The following is an 11,976-nucleotide window of genomic DNA, read 5'->3' on the forward strand; positions in this document are numbered from 1 at the left end:
TATGTTCTAAACTGAACACTTTTAGAAATGTCTTAACAAAACTGGGGCTGAAACTATTAGCTTTATAAAGAATATACTGTATCTATGTAGCACCTGAATATAAATATCCCTGATTTTTAAATCGGGATGGCCATGTGGGTGGAGGTTAGTCCATCCTTTGTGTTGGTTTTTGTTGGTGCAGCGTGGTGTTTGGAATGGAGAGTAACAGAGGAAAGTGAAATAGGTCTGTAAATAGACTTTCCTGCAGATAAGTATTTGGCTGATCGTATGCCAGTTTGAATAATGAACATGAGAGAATTCATATTTTGTTCAGTGCCTCATCGCACTGATCTGCCATAGTCTGGCTACCTACTAAAAATAACCTTTGGTGTTTTACATTTTAAACCCATTTCATACTCTCCCTGTCTGAGGGGTTGTTACATGTAAAAAATGTGTTTTTTTCTCCGACTGATAGCATTAAAAATGTATTGTATAATATCTTGATCACTCTAGAGAGTGATACAGAACCCAAATACTGTATTCTGACATTAATCAGGTAATATATTGAATAATACATATTATTTTAACATACACAATCTCTAAGTCAAAGACAATATGTAAATGAACAACATGCAAGGATGAGTAACACTGAGGGTGGAGTGCCATTGTTTGATACCCTGCTGTAATATTTATGATACCTTTGTGACGTGTACACATTGGCTGACTATCAAAGTCCAATATGCAGAACAGCGTTAAAGATTAGTTTGGCCAGCAAGAACACCCCCATCTCTAAATGAGAAAGATTAAACCAGCACAGTACATTTTTAATTCAGTTAGCAACAAATCTGTCCTAAAAAGTTAGACGTAAGAAGCATGTGTGCCTTTGTAGATAATAAGCTATACACTGTAATCTTTGAAACTGACTTATGCCTAATTGGTGTTTCTTTTCATATGACAGGTAACTCCAAATAATTTGGAATACAAATGTTCATTGGGTTGAGACTTGGATGGTTAAGAACCAGTGCTGCCAAGTGGAATAAACACTAGCAACTTCCATATTCAGCTGATAATATACAGTGTTTATCTTTTTGCATCCCTGTTCTTAAGCAATGGTTACGCCTGTGCCTTGCCTTGCCTTGCCTGAGGCTGCACTTTGTGTACTGCAACGTCAGAGCTGTACCCAAGTCAGAAATGTTCTTACTCACATAGCAGTATTGAACAGCTTGTCATTCAAGAGCCAATGAGCTTTCAAAACAGGTAGGAGCAGGACCCGCCTTCTGTAGAACTTTAAAGGAAACACAAAGCTCCACACAGTGAGCAGAAAGATTATGATATTTTGCTGGAAGCAGACAAGAGACCAAGATGCAGAGTACATTTTTTCTGGCTCTTCAGCACAACTCATCCCAGATGGAAATTGCCTGCTTTAGCTGTTTGGACACAGCCGAAACACCAGTAAAAAATAAGAAAAGCAGGTACATTTTTAAATAATAATATTAATAATAATAATAATAATAATAATAATAATAATAATAATAATAATAATAATAATAATAATAATACTACAGTCACCTTATTTGACTATCAGTTTCACATTGCAGTATTATTAGTTTTTGTTTATCAGCTTGCATATGATGGGCTCAAGGTGTTCAGCATACAATATATTGATGGGTCATATAAATACTCGTTCTCAAGCAAAAGGAATGTTTTGACAGTGATTTGGAGCACAATAAACCTTTAGTTTTAGAAAACTGTAGCATTCTTTGAGCAAGGAAAATTAGCCATTGGAAGAAAATGCTGTGCAGAGTTCATTGAGACATGTATGTCTGAAATTATGTTTTGAGATCATTGGTAATGCTGCTCTGATGAAATGCTGGCACATGTACAGTACAAATATTTGACTTGCAATATTTATATCTTGGCCTGGGAAGAGTCTCATGGAATTATTTGTGGAAATAATATATACTGCATCACACCAATAACATATTACAACCTAAAAGGAAACACTAACTGCTTTTTAGGGGTAAAATAATTTATTGACACCTTCCTCAATGTTTTATAAAACACTCCTTTCTGTGTTGTCGGGTGCAATCAGACACATTTACAGAACATATCAAATGTCATCCGTGACAAATGTCATAGGTGTTAACATTAAAAGCACCACTGTTCTTTACTGCATATGCAAATACAAAATACAGTAGTTGAAACCAGCATTACTGTGTAAAATGTACTGTACTCATCTAAAGCAGAGTGATATGAAAATGGTGTTCTTGGTAGAAAAATATACGTATTGATAGTTTAATTATTTTTCACCATATCATTTATTTAACTATGTAACATTTCCATTCACAGGCACAAAGACTGGAGAGCATTGTTTAACAATATTTTGCAATGTACTCCCTCACCTCACACAGCTACTGACACCCATCCCTTAACAAACAAAGCCTACAGGTAAGCACTGATTCACCTGCTTTAGTCATGTAAGTAACAAGACATTGAAAACAATACTCGAACTCTGACATCAAATAAAGATGTTGTCAGAGATTTAGTTGCTCGTATCGCTGTTGCAACAGATTAACATTGATATCTAAATGTATTTACTCAATGTGCAACATGCAATGGGTACATCCTTCAATTGTTAGTTTGTACATTTATAAAACTCATTAAAGAAATGTGCTTTTATTACAGACCTACTTCTGATGAGGTGAACCAATGGGCCCAGTCCTTTGATAAACTGCTTGCCCACAAATGTAAGTACTTTTACTCATAAAAAAAGACATCAGTCTCAATAAGAAATTGCATGTGGCTGTACTACGTGATTAGCATATTCACACTTTTAATGTGTTTTCCACAAGCTTACCATTTTCCAAAACCCTTTTTCTGAATTTCTACATTTTCTTTCTGTGAATAACATTATATTTCTGAATGGTGAGGAAGCTGAATGTGTTAATTAGATATTATTTCTACAAGACCAACCACAAAACTCATTCTCTCAAGTAAAGCAGTTTTCTTTTTTTTTTCCTTCCAGATGGGCTTACTGCATTCAGAATCTTCCTTAAATCTGAGTACTGTGAAGAGAACATCGAGTTCTGGCTTGCTTGTGAGGAATTCAAGAAGATCATGTCACCTGTGAAACTAGCCTCCAAGGCAAAAAAGATCCACAAAAAATTCATCTGGAACGAGGCCCCGAAAGAGGTGAATATGCAATATTTAAAAAAATGTGCATACAAGAACGAATTTAATGAATTGAATGAATGAATTTATTCATTGAATGAATTTGTTTTCAGATTAATTTAGATTACCAAACAAAAGAAGACATTGCACAGAATCTTCAGCAGCCAACGGCTACCTGCTTCAACGCTGCCCAGAAGAAGGTCTACAACCTGATGGAGAATAACTCTTACCCACGATTCCTGCTGTCTGAAATCTACCAGGAAATATGCACTATATCACAAGGGAAGAGCAAATATCTGAAAACATGAACCTCTAACTGGTATCCAAGGAAGTTCCGAATGACTGGAAAACAGGGACTCTGAGAGTCTCCACTATCCAATATGTTACAGCTCCTGTTGTAAAGATCAGATGGGAGCTAGAGAACACAATGAACTGGCAAATGTGAAGAGTTGGTCAGGGTTTATTTTGAGACTAGCTATGGGGCCAAGACAATTTGGTATTTGAAGTCTGAAGTCCACTTTAAGGGCTAATTATGTATATATATATATATATATATATATATATATATATATATATATATATAATAACACAGCCTTCGGTCAAGGCTTAAAAATAGGTGACCCAGCCACACAACTGCAAGTTTAGCGCAGTGGCACACTTTTATTAACACAAATAAACAAAAACAAACTAAACAAACCTAACTTCCATTGGAGTGCTAACTAAACTCTTAACTAACTGACTGGACGACTAAGCCGTTTACCAGTCAAAAAACACTAATCTTACACACAGTTTACAAGTTTAAGAATTCATACGGTTCACACAATACCTTTTCTTTTTGACCAGGGTTTCCCAATCCTGGTCCTGAGGACCCACTGTGTCTGCTGGTTTTTATTTCAAATGAGTTTTCAATTACTTAATCAAACCTTTAATTGAACTAATAATGTGTTTAATTAGACCTTTTTAATTGTTCTCAGTTCCTAAAAAGTTGCCAATTTCAAGTTACTTATAACATTCAGTATGTTTACATGACAAAGCGTTTTCTGAAAACTAATGTTTTTGGAAAACTGAATCAGAAAACGGATTTTCTTAAAATGTCACTTTTCTGTGTTTACACGATTAACGATAGAAAATCTAATTAGAGTTCAACTGTATACATGGATTGAAGTTTTCGGAAAACGCAGGATATTTTCGCATGCAAAGTACTGTAGTAACCTAAGTACGATTTGAAGACCGGACATTTCTTTGATAGAATGGAGACCAATCCAATATAGTGCTTTATCGCAGTGTCAGGTCTTAAATTCAAAGATTACTGTCCTATACCTCTATTCAGATTCCCCACAATGTGCAATCAGCCTTTCCAACAGCTCATCCTGTTCTATATTACCAGTTTCTTTTGCAGGCATTATTTTAAATTATCACATCATTTTAAAGCTGGAAAACATTTGCTGCTTCAGTATGGGCTATTAACAAATACATATGGACTTTAACAAATGTATTACTTTATCCCTAACTAGACAGATGGATGCATGGAGACTGACTACAGATTATTATTATTTTCTCTGTGTTCTAAAACCACGTGCAGGAATGACGGTCAAAGTTTGCACATGTGCAGTACGCTATCAGAATAAGTTTTCAGAAAAGTGTGTTTACATTATATACATTTTGTCAGTTTTCGGAATTTAATCAGAAATTTCTAGGTGCTGTTTTCCGAAAACTGACTTTCGGAATATTCCGATACATTTTCCGAAAACTGTGTTTACATGACTTTTGATATCGGAATTAGTTTTCCGAAAAATAACGGAATTCTTATGCTCATGTAAACACACTGAGTGTATAGTAAACTTGAAATCACCAACTGTCCGAAAGCTGAAAACAATTAAAAAGGTTGTATTAAGCAAATGGATAGTTCAATTCAGGGTTCAATTAATTGAGAATTCAGTTGGAATGAAAACCAGCAGACACAGGGGGTCCCCAGGACCAGGATTGGGAAACCCTGTTTTAGACCACACAGGTCTGCTCTGCACATGACTTTTCCTCCTTCAGCCTCCTTCAACAGGGTTTCCTTTGCCTTTATCCATGGCTTAATCAGCCTCAGGTGCTGCACTTAAAAAAATAAAATAATAAGCAGCTGCTACTGCCACTGTAGAGTGCACAGGCCAAGCATTGTTAAGAGTTGATATAATTATTATTTATTTATTAGCAGACGCCCTTATCCAGGGCGACTTACAATTGTTACCAAAATATATTACATTATTTTTACATACAATTACATTATTTTTACACATTATTTTTTCATACAATTACCCATTTATACAGGTTTTTTTTTTTTTTTACTGAAGCAATTTAGGTAAAGTTCCTTGCTCAAGGGTCAAGCAGCGGTGTCCCCCACCTGGGATTGAACCCACAACCCTTGGGTCAAGAGTCCAGAGCCCTAACCACTACTCCACAGAATAACACAAAAAGTTATTCTAGGTTGCCATGTCAAAATATGATGGAATTCTAAAGTACCAAGTCCATTGAGCTGTTCCAAATCTCATTGGTCTTTACCCAGTGTATATGCACAGGTCTTATCGTCATGGGCAACCTATGATGAATAACATTTTTGTAATAAGGGTCTTTTTTTATTTTATTCTTTCAGAAATGTGAATAAATATATCAAGCTGGTCTCAGACAATTATTTTGTTGAAGCTATTGTATTTTCTATAACACTTGTATGCATTGTTTTTATTGTTCTGTGACAAAGATAAAATGAATCTCAAATAATTAATGGTTTTTAAGAATTGCCTTACATTTTGTTCATTTTTTTAAAATATTTTTTTTATGCCTACCATTTTGAGAACATATGTATCTTTATTGTGGCTGTGTGTTTTAAAAATAAAAAAATACAACTGTTATTGTATTACTTATTGTGACGCCTGACTGTCAGTGCTACTGAAAGTTATATCTTATTCCACAAAATGTTGATGACATTGAAAAATACTTCAAAACATTTATCACTGATGTTACTGGATTTATTTTAACATTCTACATTTAGCACTATTGCATATTCAATAGTTGTGATGTTCTTAAACATTACTACATGTTGTGAATGTACAGCTAGTCACCCTCTCATGCTACTGACACATTGTCTGAGCTATTGAGAAGCCTGAGGGCAGCTTCTCCTCAACTCTTTTGAAAGAGTAATCCATATTTAGCAATAATCATCATGGTGGACTAGTCACTGTAATATATTTATCCACACCTCCCACTTGCTTAAAAACCTCAAACGGTGACAAAAAAGAGCAGAACAGATTGACAAATTCACAGACCGCATTGCGCGCAGTAATGTTATCAGGGCGTCTCTGAAGATTTACAAAAGTATAGATAGTAACTAAAGACAATATGTCTTCCTGGTGAGTAACAACATGTTGGGGTTTTCATTAATCAAATACCGCATCAAATGTTTTTTTTTTTTTTTTTCTTGTCATTCACCCTGCCAAAAAACTTTATTTTCTGTATCATGAGTTTTTAATTTCAGTTCTTGTGTGAAGTTTTCACAAGCAAGTTTCCCATTAAGTATTGAAAAATATTGAATGCATTGTGTTGTGCAAAAATGCATTAGGCCTGAGGTTTTTAACCATTTTGGCTGAAACAGCCACACCAATGACCAGGGATAGTAGCATAGAGAAGATCGGGTTTGGTGCATTTTGACTGTACTATACTTGCTTCCACCAAAGGAATCATTGACACCCTTAAATGGTATACTTCACCTCTAAATCAAAAGTCATACTGTGGACCTCATGGGGGAATATACAGCTCCAGACCCATCCATTGGACAGACTTGGATTAAACACACACATACTGCAATTTACGAAACACATGTTTCTAACTTTTTATTAACAGCATAATCCACTAATTCAACTAGTTAAATATGGGTTATTTTAACTATGTCTCTGAGGCCTTATTAAAAAAGGAAACAGTTTATTTAATAACCCAGGCCCAGAATGATTTGTTTACTCACAATAAAGGTGCATATACTGTAAACTTTTGTAAGGCTATACAAAATTTAAATAAAATAAAATTCTCTGACAGAGTCACATTTTTTTTAAAATAAACAGTAAAAGGGATCTAACATTTTCTTCCCCAACTTGAATTTGTTCTTTCCAAGCTGGACACCTTTCACATACAATATTTACAAATTCAACAAATGCTATTAGAAAGGCAATTGATGTTTGGCTAGGTATGAAAATATGCAAAGGCAGCAGACTTGAAGTCCAACCCCCGTTTTTTAAAAAAATTCATACTGTATATTATCCAAAGGTATGTGCTAATTCACAGGAAAAGAAGAAAGAAAAAGATGGACAACCGTGGCATGGATAACACTGTTTCTGTAAACAGACCTGTACTGTTTCTACTGTTTGCTCTCTCTTACCACAAATAGGTGCCTGCCTTAAAAGTAAACATACTCCACCTCTTCTCAGTGTGCTCAGCTGGTGTGAAACAGGTGGTTTCTTGCAAGATTTTCCATCTAGAATGACAATGAAGCTCTTTATGTCTTCTTTTTAACCTGCAAATTCTGTACAGCAAATATGGCCTGCATCTTTTTATTTTTTGCAATATACTGTCTATCTCCAAATGCGATATTTTGCTGTATTGGTTCAGATGCACCTGCTAGAGCACTGCCACATTTATAAAGCACTCCTGTTTTATTCAAGGTTTTTGCATTATGTTAGTTCATGTTAAAAAACAAAATGTGCAGGTTAAAAATCTTAAATAATATTGCCTATATAATGAACTCAGGTAATGATCCCTAATATTAAAATAAACATTTCATCAGCATACATCTTGACAATATAGAATAAACAGCAGATGTTTTCCACATCTAGTGTAGTAATCAAGACAGATACAAACATGTTTGTTTGTCCTTCTCTCTGTTTTTTTCTGGCATCTGAGAATAAAGTGTGTATTTATTTTGTCTGCATTATAATATTTAATTTTGCTTTTAAGATAACATTGGAGTCTCATTCTCTAAACAATGACAGATCTTAATACTTCCATTCCGAAAATCTAAAGAACAGATCTTTTGTATGCAAGATTGAAAGTATTTTGATTGCTACAAATAATGTGAGATCTTGTAACAATTGTAAGTCACCCTGGATAAGGGCGTCTGCTAAGAAATAAATAATAATAATAATAATAATAATAATAATAATACAATAGACTGCATAATCGGTCTTGCAATATAATAGATACAATTATAATTTCTTCAGTTTGAAGTTTAATTGTTTAAATGTACTTGCTTCCCCCTGTAAAGTACAGGATACAAATGCTTTGACTTGTTAAGATCCGCTGTCATTCCCCTTTTGTTTCAACCCATTTTACAGCCAACTGCCTTTGTTCACACATCTAGTATTTTCAAACAAAGAGGGCACATATTTAAATGTTTTTTTTTAAAAAAAAATTTTAAAATATATTTTAAAAGAAAAAGTTATACTGAATTGTAATTTTATTGTAACATCATTCTGAGTCTTCAATGCAATATATATATATATATATATATATATATATATATATATATATATATATATATATATATATATATATATATATTCTTTACTACCAATTTTACAAAACTAGAAACAAACAACTTGAATGTTCCCTTAAGAAATCAATGTTATAATTTCAAAAACAAGTTAATGAAAACAGTGGAGTAAAACTTTACAAAATAAAGCAAGATGACAAATATAAGGAGTCAACCATGTACTTTGGTTGTCTGTAACATTTTGTTTTATTTTCCTTGCAGCAGACGTACTTTGTTAAAGACTACGCATTACAGGTTATACATATACAGAACAACACTGCCAGGGAGAGAGTAAAAGCACAGGGCAGAATTGTTTTATTATTAACCAAGGATCAGTTGGGCATTGTATCCGAAAGGGATAAATGAAGCAAATGCTGACGTAGGTAATGTGCTTATTCATAGGGGTGAAGTGATAAAAAAAACAGGTTTAATGTTGGTTAGCTGTCATAGTACTGTTCATCCAGTGGAACCGGTCTGGATACTACAGTACATTCTGGCACAGTACATAAAACTGACATGTACTGGTTTCAGTAAGCAAACCTTCAGGAAATGACAAAAGAGTATTCCAAATGATCCTGTGAGAGTTGGCACAGGGCCCATGTATGGACGATGTTAAATATGCTGCTACATTTCAGAATATGGTGTCTACTTTTAGTTAAGACGACTTTGGCTCCAGGTTAATGGCTGTAAATATGTAATCCTCACTGAGCTAGCTTTTGAACTCAGCTTCTGAACTCTTCTGCCCTACCTCCTTTCTCTGTCCTGTTCTATCGGTCACTTCAATTTAACTTCACTGCTTTCTGCATGCAGCACCATAAAGGAGGCACACTCAGCACAATACAAATCCATTACCAGTCTCTTTACCTCGTCACAATGAAACCCACGCAACTTTAATATCAATAGAATAACAATATTCTATTAGTAAACTCTTTGATGTCTTGGTACACAAAATAATCTTAAAAACCAAAGATGACATTCATTTTTTGCTTACAGTACAGTACATTCCTGGCATACTATCTAAGTGTGTAAATAAATGTTCTAAAAATAGAACTATAAAAATAGAACAACATTTTTATAAGAGGCATGAACTATTTATACAATGAATGTTGCTTAAAGTGGCTGTGGTATTGGATAAAAGTTGGTTGTTGTAGATAACTAAAATCTTAAATCACTGAAAACATGGCAACAATACAAGTGACTGTTGCTAGTACTGCATAGCATACAGTAACTGATACAGTATAATGCAACCTCTGCAAATTAAAAAGAAATTAAAAAATAGCTTCAACTAATGTCACGTGAATAATAGTGGTATACAGTACAAAGTACTGTATCTATCTATTGTATCTATTACCACAAAATGGTCTAGTCTGACATGTAGGGACCAGTTTCAGTATCTAGAATGATGGCTCACTGAGTATTGAAACTGGGCCTAGGCAAGGCAACAGTGGAAACAAAACAGACCACTGTTCTGCAGTATTTGCAAAAGCCTGTGCTTCATTTTACATATGCACTTTATCAGTCAGGTGCTGTTTATGCAGTGCTATTGCATCAAGGATGTAAATCTACTGGTACACTTGGAAATATTTATCAGATAATTAGAACAGCCAGAAGACATCAACTTTAATAATAAAACAGAAGGAAGTGATTGTTAACAAAACCTGATACCTTTGATTGTTTCACGTACAGAATGTGCTGATCTGCACAAGTCATGCCCTGAAGGAAATATACAGCACAATAAGTATTTGTTTTAACCATGATTATCCTATATATATATATATATATATATATATATATATATATATATATATATATGTTTTGAAAGATTAGAAACCAAAGGCCTTAATCATCATTGTAGGTGCCACTATAGGGAACAGGCTGATATTTAGAAGTTGGGGGTTCTTCAACACATACTTGTTTAAACCACGTTTAGCACAAATGAATGAGCCAGACAAACATGGAAAAAGATACTTATAGTATCCGGTCTATCTTGTAAGATCTTTTATGATCTCTGACATGGAAAGGGGAAGTTGTCGGTTATTCTGTCATTCTTCATCATATCTTGCATAAAACTATTGCAAACAAGATGATCCCATGAGGTAACCTCTATGTCAAGTTCGAAAATGTGCAGATGTTTTTAAAATATATTTCTCATTCTACTAAAACACCTTATTTGTGGGGAATATAGAGAAATGATACACATGTATTGCAATTGCACCTTTAGCCCAATAACACTTCAAACATGCAGCCAATAATATTATCTTTGAAACCACATATCAGAGGTCACCTAAAAAGGGATCCGAAAAAAACATTAAATGGAAGAAAAAAAAGTTATAAAAGGAGGCAAGGCTGAGAGCAGAGCAAATCACCAGCAGATTATAATAATGGTTCTTCTCAGCAGCCTTTGCAAGCTACAAGCAATTGCTGTGTCCTCTCTGAGTCTCTGAAGTGTTGGTGCGAACAACTAATTGATATTAATCTGCTTAAATTGCCCATTTAGGATTGAGTCATATTACATGGTACATTATACTATCCTTAGCACAATAAGAATAGGTATATCTTATTAAATATCCTGTGTTTTACCATCATTTACAAAAAGGGGAAAGTTGAATTTATGGGTATAAAATTATTTTATTATATAATATATGTTTAAACAGATATTGGAGCACTATTTACATTTTATAAACACAATGATTTGGGCTTGTTAGGGTACTTTTTATTGCATAAACGCAAGGATTAATGAACCGTTATTTATACATCGGAAGAAATACTTGTGATTAGACACCATGTTTAGTAATATTTACCACACAAAGTAGAGTAGAACACAGATTTTGATTTACCGTTTCATTTATCAGTTTTTTTTTTCTTTTAAACTTTTTTGGAATAACACCACCAGAGATTCTAGTCCTGTTTCACAAGGTGTGGAGCTGGTGCTGCACTTTAAGGCTACCTTTCAAAGCCTAAAATACACCTCAAAACTGTTTAAGTGAAGAATCACTTCCAGCTGGATTTTTACTAGATTCTATTAATGCAAAACGTACTATTGAATACATTCCTTATTCACAAACTCCTAGTTATTGCTGTCCTTGATGCCTTGAACTCAAAATACATTGGTTTATTAACCTTAGCTTATCTCGGGTTGATACACCCAAATTAAAAACCTACTGACGAAAAGAAACATACTGTACTCTTATGTTTAAAGTGTGTGCAACCTTTATGGAAATACAGATAAGATGCTGTAATACTACTGTGCTATGAAAATTTAGATA

General features: G+C 34.1%; 1 protein-coding gene across 1 annotated transcript; it reads left to right on the forward strand.

Annotated features, from left to right (window-relative positions):
• Window positions 1-1,260: 1,260 nt before the first annotated feature.
• On the forward strand, window positions 1,261-3,719 carry LOC117416581 (regulator of G-protein signaling 2-like). The gene is made up of 5 exons (XM_034027764.3): window positions 1,261-1,451; window positions 2,329-2,427; window positions 2,665-2,726; window positions 3,005-3,171; window positions 3,264-3,719. Exons 1-5 carry the CDS (start codon window positions 1,342-1,344, stop codon window positions 3,456-3,458), a joined length of 633 nt encoding a protein of 210 aa, XP_033883655.1. The 5' UTR covers window positions 1,261-1,341; the 3' UTR covers window positions 3,459-3,719.
• The last annotated feature ends 8,257 nt before the right edge of the window (window positions 3,720-11,976 follow it).

The sequence above is a fragment of the Acipenser ruthenus genome, chromosome 12 (assembly GCF_902713425.1).
Source record: "Acipenser ruthenus chromosome 12, fAciRut3.2 maternal haplotype, whole genome shotgun sequence".
NCBI classification, from domain to species: domain Eukaryota; kingdom Metazoa; phylum Chordata; class Actinopteri; order Acipenseriformes; family Acipenseridae; genus Acipenser; species Acipenser ruthenus.